The sequence below is a fragment of the Anopheles marshallii genome, chromosome 2 (assembly GCF_943734725.1).
Source record: "Anopheles marshallii chromosome 2, idAnoMarsDA_429_01, whole genome shotgun sequence".
NCBI lineage: Eukaryota > Metazoa > Arthropoda > Insecta > Diptera > Culicidae > Anopheles > Anopheles marshallii.
Window position 1 is genome coordinate 74479666 of NC_071326.1, and position 24043 is coordinate 74503708.

Sequence of the window (24043 nt, forward strand, 5' to 3'; positions counted from 1 at the left end):
AAAATGATTGTGTACCCCTCTCTTTAGCTCTCCCTGGAGTGCCGTGATTGGAACACCGGTAACTACCTAAAATATCAAGATTGAAGATCTCGGAAAAGTACGGTGTACTTGTGCAAAGAGTGCCACCAGTACCTGGAACTTCAAGTAGTGAAGATGAACCGTAAAAAAGTGCATTCGTTTGATCACGTTTCCCGCAGGCCATCGAATGCATTAGCGTGTTAGTTGTGTCGATACTTATACAATTTATTCGGTTCCGTAGTGTATCGCTCCAGGTCAGGAATGTGAGTGTCCTAGCAGATCGGTGCATCCGATCCGATACCTTATCTCATCTCTAACTTACGTTTTCTAATCAACATTATCGATGTGTGAGTGTGCGTTTTTATATGCGTTTGATACCTGCGTTTGACACACAGATGGCGCTATGTACACTACATGACCCTCCCCCAGTGACTCAGTCACGATTTGAATGAGGCAGTCAAACGCGAAACGCGGACTCTTGTTATTCTCTGAAACGTACTGTCTTTTTTCTGGAATTACCCTTCGTACCCGAGGTTTGTGGCGTTGCGTTGTTTGAGTTTTCTACAGATTCGAAAGCTGGTTTAAGGCGGTCGACAGAAATAGATTCATTTTTTTCATTGATTTTCACGATGTAATATTTTCGAAATCGTCGTATCACATCATATGGTCCCTCGTATGGTGCAGTTAATCCTGTTCTTACTTTATCTACCCGTACATAAACCTGTCTGCAATCCTCTATGGACTTTGGAACGTAAAACCTGGATTGATTATCATGTCTTGGAGCCTTCGGTTGTATTGATTTGAAACTCTCTTTCAAATCTTTAATGAATTCGGTGTGATCTGTGAAGTTTCCATCTTTAGAAGGGATAAATATTTCTGAAGGTAACCTAAGGTTTTGGCCGTAAACCATTTCGGCTGGTGTACCTTTAAGGTCCTCTTTGAAAGCTACTCTAATCCCTAAAAGAATCAAAGGCAAGCATTTCGTCCAATGTGTGGTATTTCCATTTGCCTTTAGTGCTTCCTTCAGATGTCGGTGGAAACGCTCTACCATCCCGTTAGATTGAGGGTGGTATGCCGTTGTTTTTATATGGTGTACTCCCAATATACGAGTTAATTCGTCGAATAGCTTCGATGTGAATTGCCTTCCTCTGTCGGTGGTAATAACTGCTGGGCAGCCAAAACGTGACATGTATTCGTCAACGAATTTCCTAGCTACTGTAGATGCGGTTATGTCGTTTATTGGGTAACACTCTGGCCACCTTGTGAATCTATCGACTATGGTAAGCAGGTATGTCATGTTTTCTGACGGCGGCAATGGTCCAACGAGGTCCATGTGTATATGCTCGAATCTTCCCTTTGTTGTTTTAAATTCTTCGATTGGAAATTTTATGTGTCGAACTACTTTAGCTTTTTGGCATCCTTGACAGCAACGTGTCCAATTTCCAATGTCTTTTTTCATAGACGGCCAGAAAAATCTATCCGTTACTAGCTTGCGTGAGGCGCGTATGCCCGGATGTGCCAAATTATGGAGGCTCTCGAAAGTTTGTCTCCTAAGAGTTGATGGAACATACAATCGGTTAGTCCCCGTTGAAGACTCGAACACTAAGTCTGTGTTATGCAAGGTTAGTCGTTCTAATCTGAATTTTGTGTTCTTGTCTTCTGTGTTATTCATAAGTTTCACTAATTGCTCATCTTTTTCCTGCTCCTTCGAAAAATTTCCGTAGGTATTTGTGATTGCTTCTGTCTCTCCTATCCGCGAAAGCGCGTCGGCTATTACGTTGCTATCCCCCGCAATGTACCGAATATCGGCAGTGTATTGAGAAATAAAATCTAGCTGCCGGCTTTGGCGCGGTGACTTCTCAGTTTTTGAAGTTAGAGCAGAAGTCAACGGTTTATGATCCGTAAATACCGTAAAAATGCGTCCTTCAAGGAAATGTTTAAATTGTTTAATGGCAAGAACTATCGCAAGTAGTTCGCGATCGAATGTCGAGTACCTTGTTTCCGTTGGCGTTAATGTTTTTGAAAAAAACGCTAAAGGCACTCTTTTTCCATCAGCTGTTTGTTCCAAAACTGCTCCCACAGCATAGTTTGAGGCATCCGTTGTGACCGATAGCTCAGCATCACTGTTGGGATGGGCCAACAATGTTGTGGTTTCTAAGTCGCTTTTTATTGATTGCAATGCTTGCTCGCATTCATCTGACCATACGAAATCCTTTTTCTTTTTCTTGTTGCTGTGCTCAGCTATTAGTTGATGAATAGGACGCAGTTTTCCTGAAACATTCTTAATAAACCGATGGTAATAGTTCACCATTCCGACTATACGTTGAGCTTGTTTAACTGAATTCGGAGTAGGAAAATTTCGAATTGCAATTACCTTGCCCGGACATGGAGTGATTCCCTCAGCTGTTATGCGGTGGCTGAGAAAATCTATCTCGTTTACTCCGAGACTGCACTTACTAGATTTTATTTTCACTCCGTTTGTGGATAGACGTTTTAATACTATCCGAAGATGTTCCATATGTTCTTCTTTTGATGGACTGGCAATTAGAATGTCGTCTATATAGATAAAAACGAACTCTAGGTCCCTGAAGATAGTGTTCATGAAACGTTGAAAAGTCTGTCCAGCGTTCCTAAGCCCGAAAGGCATCCTAACAAATTCGAACAATCCAAACGGTGTAGTTATAGCCGTTTTTGTGGATGTCCTCTTCGGCAACCGGAATCAGGTGGTATGCTCTGATGATGTCCAGCTTTGAGAAAAATTTGCAACCATTCAGGTTCATTGTAAAGTCCTGAACGTGGGGTATCGGATAGCGATCCGGAGTAGTGATTGCATTGAGTCGCCGATAGTCACCACACGGTCGCCAATCCTGATCTGGTTTAGGCACCATGTGTAGTGGCGATGAAACAGGAGATGATGACACACGGCATATCCCTAGTTCCAACATTTGTTGGAATTCTGCCTGTGCGATCTTCAGTTTCTTTGGGTCTAGGCGCCGAGGTTTCGCAAAAGGAAGGGTTCCTTTGGTTTCTATGTAATGCTGTACCGAATGGCGGACCGGTTCGTTATAATCGGGAGGTTTAAGTAAGGATGGAAATTCTTCCAATACCTTTGTGAAATCTGTTTGTTTATGTGAAAAGTGTTTTGGTGTCGGCGTATCGACTTGTGCAATTGTACCTCTCGCCGTTATTTGAGTGGATGAATCTACTAGACGGCGACGTTTAAGGTCTACCAATAAGTCGTTTCGAAACAAAAAGTCAGCTCCCAGTATAGGGCGATTAACTGCTGCTACCATAAAAATATGGTTGAAAACCCGTCGTAGTCCGAGGCTCACTCTTAGCAGCATTGTGCCATATGTTGCGATGGAACTTCCGTTGGCTGCCGTGAGCAATGCCTCAGTTTTGTGCAATGCTTTTCCTATCAAGGTGTGCGGAATAACTGACACGTCAGCTCCTGTGTCTACCAGGAATGTTAACTTCGACGTTTCATCCTCGACGAATAGTCGTGGCGAGAAGTTAACATGATCTCGCGGAACATCCGCTAGTTCCTGCGAGTTGGTTAGTTTTTTTTATTTTCATTGTTGAATGTGCACGGTTCTGTGCACTTTTCGGCATCTTTACCAAATCTGAAATGATACCAACACATGCGTGGCCGTGAATTTGACCGAGGAGGTTTAGACTGTGTCCTAGTTCGATTATCATGAAATCGTGACGTACTTCTACCTCGTTCTCTGGTTGTTAGTCTTTTTACCGCCCCTCGAAGTTCACGGATCTCGGCTCTAAGAATAGCTGTAGAATTTTCAGAATTGTTTTCGGAGGTAGCCCTATTTTTTACTTCGGACACATCTCCAGACTGGGAACATTCCCACAATCTATCCGCGATCCTCAGTTGTTCTTCTTGCTCTTTGGTATCAACTGCGATCAGTGTTGTTTCAGTTGCTTTTGGCAATCTTGATTTCCATAGTTTCTGTATGAGAGCTGATCCTACCATCCCTGAATTTCCCGCTAACTGCACCATATGGCGAAATAAATCGGATGGTTTTCTGTCGCCAATTTCTACATGATAAAGCAATTTGGTTAATCTTGCTTCTTCACTCTGTGTCACTCTATTTAGGATGTGATTTTTAAGAGTGGTATATGGCAGTTCTGTGTCGGGACTTTTAATAATGTCAATCACTTTCACCAATATTTGTTTAGGCAAGGCACCCAACAAATATGAGTATTTCGTTCTTTCTCGAACAATTTTTGAAACCTCAAACTCCGCCTCTGCCTGGGCAAACCAAACGTCCGGAGCATCCTCCCAGAATTCTGGAAGCTTTGTTGAAATTTTTTCAATCGCTGGTGGAGGGTTAGACGATTTAAATGCATCATAACATCCAGCGCCCGGCGCTTTGGATGTTTCCCCACTGACGGCTACAGAAGTTTTACTACTTTCTTCAGTCATAACGAGAATAAAAAAAATTTCAAACGGAAATCAAAATGCACACTTCACTGAAATAAAACCTACTCTTACTGTATCTTATAATCTAATTATCTAATAATTGAAGGATTAATTGAGAATCTTTCATTGTGTGAATGTGAATGGAAGTAATAAACCTAACTAACCCTTGCTAATAAGAGTGTTAAATATTTTGAGAAAAAGAAAAAAATGACAAAGGAAAAAAATGTTTTAAGGATAAGTGAAAAAAATTAAAATTGCTTATCTGCGGAATTAATGCGATGGCCGTCCCGCGTGGTAACGTCCGCCCCACGAATGTTTGCGATAGCCGATCGGGATGGCAACGTCCATCCGACGAGTTTTTGCGATGGCGGTCCCGTGTGCCAACGTCCGTGCGACGTATATTTGCGACGATCGTTCGCGTGACTACGTCCGTCCGACGTATTTTCGCGATAGCCAGACCTCGTGGTTGTTGTCCCGCTAGGCTACGTCCGTCCAACGTATCTCTGCGACGGCGGTGATCGTGATTTTCGCCCGTCCGACGAATATCCGAGGAATAACCGAATACTTGTGGGTGTGTCCTTCCGACGTATTCGCGATGGCTGGACCTCGTAGTAGCGTCCGTCCGACGTGTATTCGCGATGACCGGACCTCGTGGTTGCGTCAATCCGACGTGTATTCGCGATGGCCGGACCTCGTGGTTGCGTCAATCCGACGTGTATTCGCGATGGCCGGACCTCGTGGTAGCGTCAATCCGACGTGTATTCGCGATGGCCGGACCTCGTGGTAGCGTCAATCCGACGTGTATTCGCGATGGCCGGACCTCGTGGTAGCGTCAATCCGACGTGTATTCGCGATTTTTTTACGGACGGCTTTCACATTGCACTCACGTTATACACCCTTTCACACACATGTCTCACTATCCGTCTTTACTGCTTGTACCCACGGGTATTGTTTGTGCTCTTTTATTAACACCCGGAATAGAATAAAGGTGCGTTGCACTCGTTCATGTGCCGGCGATGAAAACGGTTCACTTTTGTATTTTACTTGTACCGATCACGTCGGGGTCACCACTTGTTAGTTGTGTCGATACTTATACAATTTATTCGGTTCCGTAGTGTATCGCTCCAGGTCAGGAATGTGAGTGTCCTAGCAGATCGGTGCATCCGATCCGATACCTTATCTCATCTCTAACTTACGTTTTCTAATCAACATTATCGATGTGTGAGTGTGCGTTTTTATATGCGTTTGATACCTGCGTTTGACACACAGATGGCGCTATGTACACTACAAGCGCGTTGCGTCAGTAACATTTGAACACACAAAACCCCATGTGGTTGACTAGGACTTACATACGATCTGCTACAGCCAATGATGGCGGGGGGGGGGGGGGGGGGGGGGGGGGTTGGGGGGGAGACTTCTGTGGGGTATCTTCAAACTGATACCCAAGTGGAGATGAAAACACTTCACATCTGGCAGGGAGTTAACGCACGTACCGTGTCTTGTGCATCATGTAATGTCCTTGCACAGTACACTCTTTCGATGGGGTCAATTCTGCCCAACGGGCATACGGTGGTGTTCTTGTCAGGAGCCCGTATTTACATTGTTGACGTTCGAAGGCTGATCAAGAAACGAGTTGAGCAAGAGTCAGTTGTATGAAATATCTTCTCCTGTAGCTGAGGTCTTTTTTAATATAAGTAGAGACCCTTTACGTTTCTTATTCAACTTGTAAGAATATTATGTTTGATTACTATATCTTAATATACAAACAAACCAGCTGGTGGGTTATGTAAATAGTCGGCAAAGTTGCAATAAGATTCGAGTTGTTTTCGATCAACTCATCCTCAATCGATACGACAACTCAATGTGCGAAAGATCGGGAACTAACAAATGGGAAAGAAACAATACAAATAGAGCCAATTGTTGAACACCGTGCTGAACATTGGATAGACAAATAGAAAGTGTTTATCATCTTCAACTCACCACCACACTGGCCACCTTCTCGGGAGCTCCCCTGCCAATATTGTCTGGACGGTGAGGGAGTGCCCCCTGATGGATATCTTGTCGAACGAAAACAAAAGCCCCGAACGCAAAGGAATCAAGTGTGCGTCTGTGTGTGGGGAGGCGTAATGCTTGCCTATGGTAGGAAAGGAACGTTCATTCTTCTCGTCAAGCAATCAACCTTACACTTACACACACCGTAAGCAACTCCAAGCACTCGTCGGGGAGCGTTTCGTACGATCTTGCCCGCTGAATGCGTGTGATGGCGGTGACTGACACATGACATGGCAGCTCCCTTTCTTACGCTGCGGCCAAGGATAAGATCAGTACGCGGGAGGGGTTGGCTTTTTTGTTGTTGTCGTTTTGTTCTACTCAGCAACATCAAGAATTCAGGTGTGACCTTTCGTAGACCCGTAGTAATACCTCCACCGTTCGTTGAGGCTTGTTCGCTCTTCTTCCAGAATCCATCAGGTAAACGGGCCGGTCATTGGGGAGCGATCAATCAAATGTTTCATCTTCCAACGCAACCGCATCTCGACAACGGTGAGTATAATGATCTTGCCTGCTTGCCTAAAAGCCAGTCGTCCAGAAGCGTTGACCAAACTGTTTTGTTTTTTTTTTGCTTCTCTTCACCAGAATAGGGGTGAATTTCAAACTGTCGTGTGTGCACAATGTGATGGTTGTGGTTTTATTTTCCTGCGCTTCAAGCACCGGGTCCCTGTGCCGTTGCTTTCAACGTGCCATCATTGCACACCCCCCGTACAAGGTCATGGTATGTGCTAATGAAGAAATTATTCTTATCGCTTCATTCTCGACCGTGAAATGTTTGCACGCGGTCCACGAACAGAACAGGGAAGATCACACTAGTTAACCGCTGCACATGGGTGCACGTAGCGGAACGCCCAACGGCAAGGGATGCCATTCGTTCTTTCCGTCCCGGACGCCCGTTCCTTGAGATTGACTTTTCCGAATCGTATTGACAAACTAAAATTCCATCGTCAGCGCCGGCGATATTGCCGCCAAAGTCGATGGCCTGCAACCTGAACCACGCAGAAGAGCATTTTGATTAATCGATTGCGGGGTGTAAGAGTGTCATGGTTGGAATGTTGTCGGGATGCAGCTTGTGCACAGTTTGTGTTATATTTCATACTATTTACTGAAACTGTACAGATACGCGTGAACCTGACGCTCACCTGAACGTGCGCAGGGTATATTCTTGAGTTTCTCTCGTAATCGATGACGACAGAAGCATGTGTTGTGATGCTTACCTAAAAGTAAAAAAATAGAGAAGGTTTTGATTAATAAATAAGAATATTGCATAAGTTTTTAAACATTTAATTCATTTTCTATAGTGTAGGACAACACATTAAAATCACCTAACAATCTTATATTTAAGCCATTGCATTGCAAGAGAACAGGTAGTACGAATACAATTCGTTATTATCAAAAATCTCTCCAGAAAGGTAAAACTTTATGCAAAAGATCTCAAGAATACCTTTAAGAAACATTCAATTAAATAATAATAGAATAAATGAAGAATTGATTTAAGCATAAAAAATAGACTCATTCTTATATCAACCCTATCGAAATTATCGTTTCAAAACGTCATTCGATATCCAGAATTCTGAAAAAACGTATGACCTGATTGAATTAGAATTGAATTGTGTCAGCACAAAATTGAAGTTTCTTCTATCATAATATTTTGATAATTTTGAGTTTCCTAGTTTTTAAAACAACAATAGCCGGTATTTTACGGAGCTTCAAAGAAAGTCTTTATAGACACTTTTATATAAATTATATGAATTTTTTACCTCATCAACGTACTCTTTAATGTGCTCAAAACTAATGCCTTTCTGATAATCATTACTTTTGAATTGTAAACCCCTTCTTCAGCAATGTTTTCGTGAGTTTTACACGTAATTGGGTTGAAAATTTTAGACTCTGAAGCGATATAACTACTTGTCAAAAACGAATACTCATTGTGTTGTCCAACACTGTGGTCCCATTGTGTTGTCCAACACTGTACATGAGTATGAACGTGATGAAAGTAATATGTAGAGATTGAGATTTTCAATTATGATGCATTCTTTGATGTTTTATTCATCATATGAATAGAGCAATCGAGCTTAATACATTGTTTAGTTTAATGCATTAGCATAAGTCATCAATTCGTCAAGGTGGAGCCTTAATTAATACGTTTGGCTCATTTATTTCAGTTTTGTAAAACAGATTCATTACATTTCATCACCCCGTTTCCTATACTCATCAAACGGCATTCGTCTCGATCGCGATTTGTCATCACAGGCACCACTTCTAAAGGGCTTGTGTGTGAGCGGGCAACACACCCAAAAATGAAAAGGGCAGAGGGTAAGGTACGAGTACGCGGCGCAGCTATTGATGCTGTGTTCCACCTTCGCAAAGAAATCCTACACAGGATCTAATGGCGTTGGTCTCAGAACTTCAGAACTTTCAACCATTCGTTCCTACACACACATTCTCGCACGACCACCCTTACTGAGAGAATCGAAATTAAGTACAGTCAAATAAAAAAAAAAACAGGTCTGTAGGACGACGCACACATCCTTTCCGTAAATAATAGTTCTGTCACGATTAATCGCTCCACACGTATATCCTCTTCCTTCTCATCATTTCTCGGATGATCCGATCGAGTCGAGGCATACCAAATTTGAAATCATTTACTTTGATTAGCCACACCACCACCGTCGCTGGGTCAGGTGGAAATGAAGAAACTGAAAGGGCCGTAGGGCCTTAATCGATTATTAACGAATTTATCTGTCCCGCTCTCGGTGGTTTGACGGGCGGCCGAATAGACTCATCCACAAACGAATGCAATACAACTAATTCGACGCCCTATCGGTGAAGCAACACACCGCCGACAGTTCGTTCTTCTTCGGCGTGTGTAACCATCCTGCTTGCGATGTCAAAGAACCGGTCGATCGGAAACATCATCAACACCGACACACAAGCAGCGCGTTGAGTGTGTGCTGTCGCTGGAAAGCCTACATGCTTCAAGCGCGAGTTCTGAAGCCCACCGCAACCAAAGCCCCATTTATGGTCCGCATGAAGGTGGATTTTACCCCTAGAGCCCGGCATTTTTGATGGGAGGCAGATCGTGATTGATTCGCTCTCCTGCCCGTGCCGTAACGTCTAATGAAATGCGCAAAACCCCACGATCTGGGTGAGCCGCTCGGTGGGTTTTACAATTACTCAATCAACATGTGCGCGGGCTTAAAGGCCTTCGCAATTGCACCTCGCCCGGTCTAAGACTACGAGAGTTACCCCTTTTTACGTGCGGGTCGAAGTTGAACGGGGTGCCGCTTGAGCCGCAAAACTCTGCACCGATTTAGATGGGGCAGCGTGTAGAACGCGCGAAAAATTATATGACGCACGTGCCGTGATCGATTGCGTCCGTCGCGGTGATGGATTGGGATTACGAACGAACGGGACACTGTTTCGGGTATCGGAATGCCCAATAATTTGCCGATGACGAAAAGGCACACGATGACCATGGTTTGTGTCACTGACTGGGGTGCGTGCGTTATGCAAAGCTGATCCGAATAGGAAACCGTTGTCCCGCATTCGAGCGGGTGGTTAGTGAAAGGAAAAGTGCCCGCTGGAGGTGAGAATTGAACTACTTGTCTGGAGGACTTGCAGTAGTAGCAGCTCACCCTTAACAGCGAAAAGTAAACAGTATAATTCTTCTGTTCATGGGTATGAAACAGAAAGCTGTTTTCAAAATTCGACCGCCTAGCCCATCCCCATTTTACGATCGTGTACGTTAAAAGGTAAACAAATCCCTTTCTACACTACGATTGTTGGACATGGAAGGTTGCAATGCAGCGACTTGTGTCAATGTGACTGGAAGCTGTTTACCGTCGCTCCACCGGGGAGAAATGGCCAGCAAAGTGTTGTCAGTTGGCAAAGAAAAGCATCTCGTTTCACACTTTCCAGCTTTCCAGCGGCATGGCAAGAAGCGTTCCCTTTATGCAAACGGTGGCGAGCGAGTGCCCTGCAGGGGTTTTGTAACATCGACAAAAGCAAATCATTATGTACAACGGCAGTAACGCAGCGACATCACAACTTCTTCCCTTATCGACGCGATCGAATCACCTCAGGATGGGCAAGATGTAAATTTTGAAAGCCAACGCCACACGGCTCAACCTTTTCTTTCCGGTTTCCGTTTTTCCTTCGTTTTTTTTCTGCCTGATCGTTTTTATTGATATTTAGATATGGATGTTGTTGTTGGATAATGACCACACTGTCCCTATGGCGATAGGGATTTTTAGTTTCGGTTTTTTTGGTTTGATAAATTCCTTTCCGATGATGCTTCGTCCACCTTCATTCATAACATTTTGTTCATTTCGGTGCCATTCCCACGCGCATCCCAACTAAATCCTGTTACAGTGGAGGCTTTGTTTGGGGCAGATATATCGCGTTCGTTACTTAGTAAATGTTCCCAAGCCAGCAGGCAAGCAAACAGGCATTGGAAACAATTGTGTGAGGCGCTCGTTGATTAAGCAATCGAATACCATTCGTTCGGTTAAAAGTGAATCAAACGGTGCAAACCTGTCTTAGACGATAGGAATTCATCTTCAGGAATTTATCTTCCATCCAAGATAACAACAACCGAAAGAGAGAGTGAAATTAAAACTTCCTTTCACTCAGTTGCACAGGGGAGATTATATGGGGAGTTTCATACTAAATCAATGTCTCAAACGACGCTTGCTGTTGTCCCATTCCGCGGGCTGTATGCTAATCGAGCTATAAAATATATCACGAGATGCCAATCAGCGCTTTCCTGTCTTCGTCACTTTAGCAACAATAAATGATCTACCGAACCATAAGGCGTCGGTAACAAAATCTGTTTGGAATGTGGAATTCATTGTGACCTGCAAAAACCTGCCCCCCCCCCCGGGGGGAGGGTGAGGATGAGGTTGGTTGGAAGCTGGCTGAAGGTGGACCCGCACACCGTAATGTGTGCGTTAATGATCATGCACTGACATCTTCCAATGGGTGCGCGTTGGACCTTTTTTTTTGCTGCCCGTCTTCTTCGCCTTTGCAACATTGTACGCCGAAGCGTTTGGTACATTGTATGTTACACAACGGGCAAAGACCTTTCGGGGTGGATCGCGAAGAGAGATTGCTTGAGGATGGGCTCGCACACACATGGGCTCCAATTAAATAATGCTTAGCGTGTGAATGACTGCTAAAGATGATTTGTCCTGGAAGGAATTCTTGTCTATTCTGAGGAAGTTCTACAAAGGTACTGGTGGATGTGGTTGATTTGAACATCAAGCATTAAATTTGATGCTAAACGTACAAGTAAACTTAAGGCTCAGTAATTATAAAACTTGAGCCTTCAATTCCATCCTAGCGGCAATCGCGTTGTGGATGTAGCAATTCACTTTGACAGAAGTTCCCATAAAACTAGAACATGTGAACATCTCGCTCCACTGAAGTTGTGGTCAGCAAGAAAAAAAGGCTTGCCTTTCGTATCCCTTCATTCTACTGTTGAAACGATTCCAGCCATTTCCGTTCGTCTCGTTCCTGCCTATCCCGTTTGGTGCTATTATTACAATTTTTATTATTTATTATCGAGGTTACGGTGTGCCCGGCTGGAATTTACCGCATCCCGAGCACTGCGCTAATGCACCTTACAAACTGCCCGGTGGGTACCGGTTAGGAGGCTTGCGCCGAACAACATTCAATTGACCAATCCTTTTTCTTTATTCTTTCTCTCTCTCTTTCCCTCTCTTCGGTGGAGGTTTTTCGTATGGAATTTCAATATCACCGTAATTTATTGCGCTGCTCCAGATTCACTGTCTGCGTACTTTTTCTTGGTCAGCCGGTCGCACAACCTTAGACAAGCGCGCGGGGGCAAGATGATGAAGGATGGAAATGATTGACTGTGTTGAGGGGGATCTATTGTAGACTGCTTCCTGGTTCGCTTAGCTATATTCGCTATCGATGGCAGCAGAGGGAAGTGCGGCACCGCAGAACGAGTGACCGGAATGATAGGTAAGAAAAGAGCCCTGGTGGAAAATGTGGAACCCAATTGGGTGAGAATCAATTTTTGGGGTATAAAAGAAAGAGCAAACAATATTGTTTGAACCAGCCAGTGGAGAGTTGTTGAAAATTAATTGATTATTTCGGGTTGTTAATCATTCATTTACGGTAATTTTACCTTCAAAATTCATTAAAGCGTCATTTTCAATGCTTTTAACCCACAAAGATGTCGTTGAAGTCTTTCGTTTGCTAGAAAGCGACGAACCTTCGTGTGTTGTAGAATAAAATCAATTACAAGATCACTGTTTCAATGTCCAAAAAAAAACTTTTTTAGCTCATTTGGCCGGGGTTAAAAGCACAATTCGACATGAAAGTGAATCTATACCTCATACAGTAAGTTAACCTTCATCCACCATTAAAACACCTGTAGTCACACGGTGTTAAAAATAAAGCGATCGTTTCCCATTCCAGGCTCAATGGTATGTTCCAATATGTACCTTCGCATTTCTGAAGCCAGATCGGACCACGATCACGAATGACGATCACTTGTCCTTAGTTGGCGAAGGTCAATCATAAACCGTGGATCTTCTGACTGCTGCAGTCCGATGTGTTAACCTTTACCCGACAGAGATCGACGAAAGGAAAAACAAAATATGCCGATCAACAATCGGTTGATGCAGCACCGACAACAAACCAACCGGTCCCGTACCGTGTGTTTTGATGAGCTTTGTCTCACACCGTTGGTATGCTCGAGGAGGAAGGGTTGTTATTTTTAGCAAACAGGTTTCAAATTTGAAGCACACTTTGTCTGTTTATCTGACGTTTGTTTGATTTTCTCACCGCGAACCAGTGGTTTTCATGCGGGGGGACCAGACTTAAAACAAATTAGAAAAAAAAAGCATTTACATACTGAATGTTGTCCCGAAACCGGACACAAATTCTGGATGAATGACAGGCCCAGCATGTTATGGTTTAGAGCAACAGGTTAAGCTAACTTTCATTCCCGTCCCGGTCCCGCAATTCGTCAACGAAAATGATTTCATTTCACATTAGGCGCGTAGATTGTCCATTTTTGGATGGAAATGTTTACAGAATAATACTACCGTTATAGCTCTATTGGGTGCTACCTCTGGGGTTACCATCTGGCACACCGATTGTTGCCAACTATACAACACCAAATAAGGATGCAACTCGCATTGTGCGTTACCAACAGGTTGTGATTGTGTTATAGGAAAGAATGTTACCGTCTCTGCTGATTTCCCAACCCCCACATCCGCACAGCGTTATGCGACACACGAACGATCGTCCAACGTTATACCCTGGTGTTGACTACCAAACCCTCGTGGAAATACTTCGCACTAGCGTCCCAAATATTCATCGCCATTTTTTGAAGGTGGGCTGGAATTTAAACAATGACATAAGACACCCTTTCTTGCGCAAGCCACTCGCGGGTCCATCGGGCGGTGCTGCGCGTTATGAATGGTGCAAACAAATCCACTGCTTGGAACGTACAAACGTGTAATCGGAACCGAACAGAAAACCGTACACGAATGATATATGTTGCTTGCGGAAGGCGCGATACAAACAAAGGAACGAAACGTTTAAACGCTTCCAAGTCGCCCCAAAGATGGGGAAATGAAATAATGAAAACCGAGTGCCAAACCCGGACGGTTACCGGGTAGGCAAGAACACTGAATGCGAAAGCAATTATACAAGCGATTTTCTTCACCCGAATCGATCGATTGAGGTTGGTGATGATGCGCTAAGCTTCGATTATATTCCGACACGTACCGCGCCCGGGACCCGGGCGATTTGGTGTGCGATTTGGCAATCGATCGGGCATCGAGTTTGGAACTGTTTGCATAGGGGGTCGGAAACCCCTGTGTGGCAAATATTAAACCCCCAGAAGGGGAGAGATAGAGAGAGAGAGAGTCTCGCGGAAGTACGGTACAAACTTAGAACCGGTACCGCTACGGTCAATTAAAGCTAGCCCGGGTTCTCTGCTTTGGGCAGCAGAGAAAGCTGGGCCAATCTTTATAGCAAAGTGGTTCGAGCGAGTACTTTTCGCGGGGTGTTACGGCTACGTGTAAATAAGGTGATGTGTAAATTTTTGTTGAATGATTTTTGATTGACCCAATTTTTCTGTTTGGAAGCGGATTTCTAGGAATTTGGAGTTGGTAGGTACAATGGCGAATTCTAGTTTTGGCAGAACGAATTGGAGGCTCTATAGGGAACGGGAACGTTTACATCCTCAACAGACATCCGGTACCAAGGTTTAAAGCTGAAGAAGCTTAAGTTAAGTACATTGGAAAATTGGGGAAATCCCAAAGGTATCTTGGACATCTGTTGTTTTTTTTCAAACAAATTCTCTCTTTGATAACAGATTGAAAGCACGAGGGAAACAGTGAGCTTGTCAGGAATAATCAAAGATATGTTATATGTTATCGAAGATCCAGGCCTCTACAACATTTAATCAGTTTACCGACACATAACGAAGATACTTCCCAAAGAGTTTTCCATACGAAAACGTGTATCTTCAAAGTTCAAATACGTTTTACTCAAAACGACATCCAGAATTTCTCCAGAACATCCATAACACATCTTTAATATCTGAGTAGGCATTTCTTGTCCAGTTCCGGATTCTCTTTTCTTAAAAAGTTCACAAGATTTCACATCTCTCTCGACACATTCCAGTTCTTGAACATGGTTTAGACTTGGGTAATTGAGCTCTAAAAATCTGTAACCCATGTATGGATAGTTTCAAAACCCAATCAACTACTTAATTCCAGTAATTTCCATCTTCTATATCATAATATTATCAGACCTTTCGATTCTGACGATATTTTATGAAATCGCGGTGTTTTACAGTGATTCGAAGCAAATATATGTCGAACTTATTAGACTTTTACAGGGATTTTGACTCCAAATGATCAAGTTTGAGCTGTTTCTTAATTCTTCTCAAGCTTGTCTTTTACAAATGACTAACATTCAAGTTAATCTATTTAATTATTGTCAGGTAGATATGGAATTCTTCGCAATATCTGGATCTTGTATCAGTGCTGTCGGATATTTTGACAAGCGAATTAGGTGAAAATCTTTCACATAGAATTGAATTCACCACATTCAAACTCAGTACAGGTAAAGAGAGTCCACATCCATCAGTGGATATTCCAGTTCAACGTGAAGAGCTTCCAGTACCAGCTTCAACTTCACACTTCACGAAGTATTTTTACTTTATTATGTTTTATTTTTGAATGTGTATACTGGTATCGGCAAAGCAGCTTCCCAGTCCCTACATTTGAGGTTGTTGTTTTCAATATCGAACAGAAACCCATTCCTACATTGCGTAACAATATGTCTCGACCCCGCAATACGACCCTGTGGTCAATGGTTGCAAACAGGAAAGGAAGCGTGCCAAATGTGAGCAACAGTTGCATATACCAGGGGAGAAATCAAGTACAATCCCCCATTTCGAGCCGTTCTCGAAATGGATCTGCTTACCTTTTTCGTGTATCATAACCACACAGCCACCATACGAATCGGGCACATTAAACTTAATGTATGTGCGATCGATTAGATCAGAGTGTTTAGTGCGCTGCTACACTGTGCAATGCCGCAATAGAGCTCCCTTCCGCCGTTTAAAGCATTCCGTAAGCTTTCACGAGATCGATACTGTTATTTTCCGGCCCTTTTCATTGCCTTGCGCTTAGTACATTGTAAGTCACAGTGTGATTTGAAACAATTATACAAGCTCCTAGTGGAATGGGCTCCCCCGAAAAAAAAATGCTCCGTTAGCGTTAGTGCATTGTAATCGATAAAGAACGTTGCTACAACGTGTAGAAAAATAAGTTCACTCCCCTTGCTTCACACATCGATCAGCGTCGAAAAAGTAAAACGGAAATTGGATATAATTGTGCTGCCTGGGGAATATCTTGGAAAATGCTCACACTAAAACATAATCTCCCATCGCCGAGATCAGCTGGGCGATTAGATCGAACGCACCAAGCGCTGATAGACGATAAAAGCCCGCACCACCAAACAGCCATATTGAGGGCAGCGCGGGCATAAATCGCTCACACGTACTGAGAAGCAAGATCGAACAGAGCATCGTAGGCGATGGAACACATTCTCCAGATGATGTTTCCGCACAGATGCTCAAAACGTAGAAGCGAAGTAGGGAGTGCAACACACACACAATAAAAACCTCCCTTCAGAGCCTCCCTTTTAAAATACGACACCAACTTATTAGCGCAACGTTCATGCGGTTGGAAAGGCATTCATTTGCCAATACCGAGGAAGCTAAACGATCCGTGACCATCTATAATCGTTGTCGTTCGTGTCCGTCGTCGTCGGCGCAACAGTGCGCTTGCATTGTATGTATCGATGGCACGGGGTGATTTTGCGAGCTCACACATTTATCGGGCCAGTTTTGGTACGGCCTGCTGCTAATCTCGGTGACGTGGAAGAACGCGACGACCCGGTACGGTGCGGTCGGAAGTGGGAGCTCGCGATCGATCGCGATAGCGCGCGTCAACCTACATGTGACCACGGTGGTGGTGCGATATTTATGGTACCCCACGGTACGGCCATCGTTTGGAACAGGGACAGGAGCAACAAAAAAACATCGTTCTGTTACATTACAAATCGTTCCCAGCTCGCATCAGACGAAGGTTACGAGCGGCTAAATCGCAAGTGTAAGGAGCATTTGTAGCGCAGCAAAAAAAAACAACCCCCGCACATCTTAATGATCGCCGCGAGTGCGAGCAAAGGAAAAAGGGCATAGAACACTGTTGCACATGCACGCTGCTGCAGTATGCGGCCGTGTTAAGCTAACACGGGTAGGGTTCACTTGCACAGAGGAGAGTCATCTGTGTTTGTATGCGAATAGCTGTTTATGATATTTGCACAATCGCAGCGTTCCACTGAATTAAAACATGAATGGAAAGGGTTTGTTTCTGCTCGGCAGAAGTGGGTTACATCACCCAAACCCCCCGGGAATGCTGCGAACACTACTCAGCCCACGCTTTGCGACGTGGAAAGAAAAGGGAAAACTCAAACATGAACCACTCTGACCTACATAAAACGATTGCCCAAACAGAGAAAGTCGTTGAGAATAGGACAAGAATTTAGAATTAGAAACAAAATACGCCCATCATCGAAGATGATTTACTTTAATTGGGCAATGATCACCGTTACACAACAACGGAAGGCACAATTAGCTTTCTTTTTTTTCCGATCCGTTACGAACCATTGAATCCCATCGGTCCGTGATGAACACCTTCATTAGCGGGTTGCTGGAGGCTTTCACCTACGCCCTCTGGTTCACCGGTTCAGACGACGCCGATTCAATTGGTCCGTTTTTCCAATTTCCAATCGGTAGTCCCACCAAACTACGGTCTCAAATGATCAATAGAAATAAAATTATTGAACAAAGCTTTAAATATTTAAGTTGTTTTTTTTGTCTTCTTCATCGTCTCATTTTTTTCCCAAAGGAATTCGATCACAATGAGACGGCAAAGAGGATGAAACGATAATTGATAAATTGAATTGAGTACTCTTAAAAGTTATTTGGAGCCATAATCCGCCGGTTTCAAGATTTTCGACCTCGTGTGCATGGAACGAAAAACATTCTGAAGATAAGACCTCTTGAAGTTAATGGACCGTCGACGAACACTTACGGATCTGTTTGTGCGAAATGTGTTTTGTTCCATGGGGTCCAGGAGGAGGTCTTGGAGGATTGAATCGAGTGTCAAGAGCAATAAAACGACGGCTAACACGATCAAGAATTTCACTGTGCTTTATAACATTTAGCAGGAAGAGAGAAGATTTGTTTGATTCTTTTACCGAGGAGGCGATGAATTACATATAAAAAACGCCTGAAATCCGTAAAGGAAAGCTTTCATTCGCGTGCTGACAGCAGCTATTTTGTTGAGCTTATACTGGTACGCAGTTCAAGCTCGGCAAGGAAAGATCGCAGATGATCGTATTATTTATCAGATGCAAATGAAATAGTTCTTCGGCCAACAGATATTCAACGCTCGCCACATACAAGTGCCTCCTGGGTGAATGTCAGAGGTGTCTCTTTCCTTCAGAAAGCTTTCTAACACGTTGGCGCACAGCGAAACTCCGATCGGTGTATGTGTATACGTGGTGCGATCGTTCGCGCACCAGCAACTTGTTCTCTCTGCCCAAAAGAAAAACAATTTTGTGATGAAGACGAAGACGAAGGTGTGTATAATGATAAAAATTCTTTTCCAACAGTTTGCCCACCCCACCAATCGGGCCCGCTCGCCGCTCGCTTCGACTTCCAAGCGCTATGCGGCCGCAAGAACGCAAAATGCCAGAAACCTGTTTTATTTTTCGGACAGCACACAACCACACGACCAGAGCGTCCCCAGCCCAGAGGGTGGCACACGTAGCGCCGTTTCGTTTGTGAAAAGTGATATAAAAATCATCCACTTTGTCGCTTGGCCCGGGGTTGGTTTCGGATCGAGAGATCTGCATGGCAGATCTGTCGCCCCCTTCCCCTTTCGGGTTTCCCCCTTCCCCATCCGCCATCCACAACAAGCCTGGGTCCCAGCGCGCTGCGAATGGAATGGAATGGGAATAGAAAATAGCCAACGTGCCGGCATCCCTGCGCGTCAACGTTGATGCGAGTGGCCCGCGGCACTGGTCGATCCGTTGGAATGTTTATCTTTTACACTTGATCCGGGGAAATGGTCACCCCAAACAATGTGTGGTTTTCTGCGTAGCTTCTTTTGCTTCTTTTTTGGCTCACGGCGCACGGTCGCTGACCGATCTGCGTGGCGATCGTGGTCGGTGCGCAGACCACCGCTGCAACGGAAGTCGATGGTTCACTAATAGTTGTAAAAAATGCCTTTCATGGTTGACGTTAAAGTTGAATCATTCCACACCTTTCTGGAGCTTTTGCAACTTGAAGTCGATTCTGGTCTAAGTTTGCTCAATTCACAAATCCGATTGCAAATCTTTCGGATATTCGAAATCCGACAAAGCTCCGACGTACATCCGACGTCATGTACATCGACAAGTTCCAGTTGAATTAGAAAAGAACTCAGAATTTATTCCAAAAGTACCACATAAACTCAAAGAGATTGTTGCAGGATCATTTGATCATCTAAAAAATACAAAAAAAAAACAGCTCACAAACGATGTTTTATAACAATCAATTTATCATTTCAAGAAATTGAGCAAGAAGTCAACAACCCAAAACAACAAAAAATCAACTATTTTTCAAAAAAGAATTATAATCACTGAAATAAATTATAAAAAAGCAGCACATTAATTTGCTGCTGTTTCTCACACCTGATCGCATCGCAGCTAACCCCCGGCATTAGAGAAAGTTTTCAAAACTTTAAAATTACCCAATCACTCAAGGTGTATGACACGGTCTGGACATGCCTCCGGGGTTGTTTTTCCCTTTGCCGTGGCAGCCACAACGCGTTAGACAAAACGATGGATCGATAAATCAGCAAGCGGATATCATGTCACCGGAACTGCTGCAAATATTTTTGTTGAAAAAAAAAACAAAAAAACAATGTCCAGACACAGGTGTTTGTTACATGTTGCGTAAGCCAGGTCTCCGAGTCGCTTGGCCGAGGAAGGACAGGCCAACAGTTAATTGCTTCTCGCTAGGTACACGCATCTTCACTGCTCTGGCTTTATCATGCCTCCATCATTTGGGAACGTACAGTCCAGTTTCTATGCGGCCACGGATCGAACTCACCACCGATTCTAGCCATCGGGTGAGTTTGGGGACCCATCATTTGCATAAACTCGCAATAGATTCCACCACCGTTCCACCGAATATGCTCCACTGGCTGGGAAGAGTACGACCACAGCCCGCAAAAACAAATACGAAGCGAAAAAAAAGGTATCAACCGCCTGATAGCGACAGGGGCGAGCCCGGGATGGGATGCTGCTTCCCGAGTTTCGGAAAACGAGTTCTCGTGAAGTTGCGACCTGGTGCACCTGTATTGGCCGTACGCATGGGTGTGTTTGTATGTATATGCGTGTCGTTTAGCAAGTTTTCTGCCGCCGAAGAACAAGAAACTTGTTTTTCCGGTTGCAGCGACAAACAAAAACGCTACCGCCACATCTCCATACGCCAGGTTACGGTTTGGCAGCAGATAAGAGATCGTAGATCGGGAAAATAGCGCAGCAAGCGCACCCGCGCGGTACACTCACACACTGATCCGCAGGTCGAATATATCCAGCCGCAGCATTATTAATTTGCTAAGCAGTATCAAATGGCCCGGGAACATTCGATAAGGATCGCGGGAAGATCGTGCGCTTGTGATCGGTGTTCATGATTGGGCCCCGTTAAAGGAAGACAATGTTCACCAGACACCAACGACAAGTGGGACCTAGCGCTCCACTCTGTATGATGTGGCTTTGTCTCTAACGCCTCTCGATGACCAATTCCACAGTTTTCACCTTGTTTTGAACACCTTGTAATAATTCCTGAGATATCTCCAAAGACTTCCCCCGGGAGTGCCATCGCGGACTTTCACGTGAGGCACTTCAGGTCTAAAGGTATAGTTTCATACGGTGTTACGGATGTAGCAACACCCCAATAGCAATGATACTTTCCAACTGTGCATGAATTCCTCCGAATCTGTAGATCTCTGGTGTACTTCGTACACCGTGATTACCTTCCAAAGGCGCAGGTTAAAACAACAGGTCACGCTAGATGGATACCTGATGATAGAAATGAGGCGTGAAGTATTTACACCACTGCCGTTAAAACTGGATCGAAACCGGAAGGTTATCAACGTGGATCGATGTTTTACTGATGTATTCCGTGAGGTGAGATCGTGCCATGGTCTGGTTTGTCCGTTCCAGCTGCCCTTCAGTAACGGGGGGGTACATATTTTTGTAGATTTTGGGAATGAATTCCAGTCCAGTTGCGAATGGGGAACTGTGGGACCTTTGTGTGTTTGTACCTTTACACTCCCAATTTTTGAGTTCAATTCACCCGATGTTGGTGGCGCACCGGCGCCTTCCGAACTCATGCTTCATCACTTCCAATGCATTTGTCCAAAGTGTCTCGATTTTATAACGAATAAGCTCCATCTTCGGCCACAATTAATGTACGTCGGTCAATCAACGAGACGCAATTTGTCGCACTTGCAATTTTTCAAACCTGCCACAGGATGGTTGACTGTTTCCCTTGCACTCATTACGCCCTGTCACGCAATATAGGCTGATGATGGACGATGCCATCATTCAGCGGAGAAGACTGGCGGCTCGGTGCAAAGCTTCCGGTATCGGTTGGGTACGGAAGGTTTGTTTTGCATATGCGTTACCGTCTGTATGTTGTGTAGATGTCATTCCGAAAGTGCACTACTGAAATACAGCACGTTGTGAAGTTTTGTTACTACCGACCGGGGTAACTACCAGTTCCGGTGCTTTAGTGCGTGTCCGGTACACAGGAATTAAAATGCGTATTTCTCCGTGCAATCGAAAAACAGTTGCGCCCGGCTACTGTCCGACAGTAGTTTCCGCGGTGCTTGTAGTTGCGCCTACACCATGTTGTGCGGTGTGTTACATGGACTAATAGGAAAGTGATTTTATTTCCTTCCTCGGCAAGAGTTTTCTCGACCGGTGCAGTTTTGTTCGAAGGCGGTGTAAACATCCGGTATAATGATGGTAGTGCTGTACCAATCGTATGTAGTGATTAATATCATAATTATATCTAAAAATGAAATGAAAATTAGATACATCCAATACTCTGTATAGTGATAACGTTTCGATTTTTTCCAGATGAAATAAACATTTTCAATATTCGACCGATACGCATCACACGCCCTCGCTTTACATGGACCACTATTCTCTGATTGACGGGGGCTTTTCAGTCGCCAACCAGACAATGGTATCGCACGAAACTTCTCGAGGCAAAAAAAGAAGCATCGATAAATAAAGCCCAGTACGTAGGGGGTAAACACATCGGGCGATCAACAAAACCCACGGGTCCACGATCGATGAACCATGTCCAAGCCCCGTGTGCGTGCCACCATTACCGTTCGCAAGAGAAACGCCGAACTACTCATCGATAAACATTATGATTCGTATGCAAATGATGATAAACCACGGGCTGGCGGCCCCCTTCGAATCAATCGCATTCCAACGATTCCGGCTGCTGCTGGTGGCCGGCCGGTGAGACGACACACGCATCCAACACGAACGTCATCCGTGGGCGTTGGATAGTTTACGCCGGCCTAAAACGGAAAAAGGAAACGATTCGTTCAACGGGTACGGGTTGCAGTAAGCGAACCAGTGGCGGGGCGTTGTGTTGTTTTGGAGGCAGGCGTTTGCTTTCCCTTCGTACGATCCCGATGGAAAGTAGCCCTCTGCCAGTAAGGGCACCGAACCGTTGCACAATCGAGACGATATAACTCGGTACCAACGGGTGACACTTGGCCGCGTAACGCGTCAGGGTGCACAACTACGTGTCATTTGCATGCGACACATGTAACATCCTGCCAACCCACTTTGAGTGGCAGGGTGACTTTTCTCGCTTGATTGACCTAATCACGCGTAAGGTGGCTTTTGCCAAGTTCCGTACCGGTTTCGGGCGGGTATGCAAAGTGATACTACTCGTTGCGTTCCGTCTAATCGGTTTGGTTGGGATTTTGTAGTAAAATCAATACTGGCCTCTTCGGTATGATGTCTTCTAGTTTCGAAACATAAACTAATCGGTTTGCCTGTATTTGATCCACCGTTTCATAATATCAAATTAAAAACACACACACACACAGCCCAATGATGAAACACCGGATGCACGCCGATGCAACGTACCACACAGCGGAGAATAAATTGACTTGAATGAACTAAAAAGCGACAGATGATGAATTCAATTTCCGTTTTGCCTAAATATACCAACGTGTGCGGGCTTACCTTTTCGCTTCAGAATGTAATTCTTCTTGTAGAGCCACCAGAGCAACACCGCCACCAGGATGACGGCGAGCAGCGTGCCGAAGATGGCACCCGCAATGTCACCGCCTCCGTAACAAGATTCGTTTTCCATTGTTCCGCTTGCTACGATACAGAGTCAACGCTAATCTTTAACCGGACACATACACTACCACGTTTTTTTTTGTCGGTATTTCACACGTTCGAATTAAAGCACGTTTTGCTGCCGATTAGTTGTGGAATGTTATCGCGCAATCAAACATACAGCACACAGCACGCTCAACAATTAAATCAAATGCTTGGAATAATCACAACGCGCAGCGTAGTACACCGTATGACATCATCCTTCGGATAGGAAAGCCGAAATAACGACCACACTACACCGGGCAGATTCACCAAAAGACTACGCGGCCTGTGTGACACTTGCGGTAATTGAACATCACGCGCACTCACACTGACAGAAACACACACTCACTGCGGGCACGTACGGTGACGGGTAATGGCCAGGGGGCCCCGGGGCACAAATCCATTGAATCTGCACACTCAACGTACGCTTCTTCTGTACCGCAGACGGGTGCGCAAATATCTTTCTTCTTGCTTTTTTGGCAGTTGGCGTTGTTTTGTGTTTTG

The 24043-nt window shown here is 44.5% G+C and overlaps 1 protein-coding gene across 1 annotated transcript in view; it reads right to left on the minus strand.

The window, feature by feature from the left end:
• The window catches only part of LOC128708280 (dual specificity protein kinase splA-like), a 58226-nt gene extending 34698 nt beyond the window's left edge, over positions 1-23528 (minus strand). Inside the window, exon 1 of the mRNA XM_053803241.1 lies at positions 23399-23528. Within this exon, the coding sequence (XP_053659216.1) occupies positions 23399-23528 (130 nt within the window). The remainder of the gene's footprint in view (positions 1-23398) is intronic.
• Positions 23529-24043: the final 515 nt, after the last annotated feature.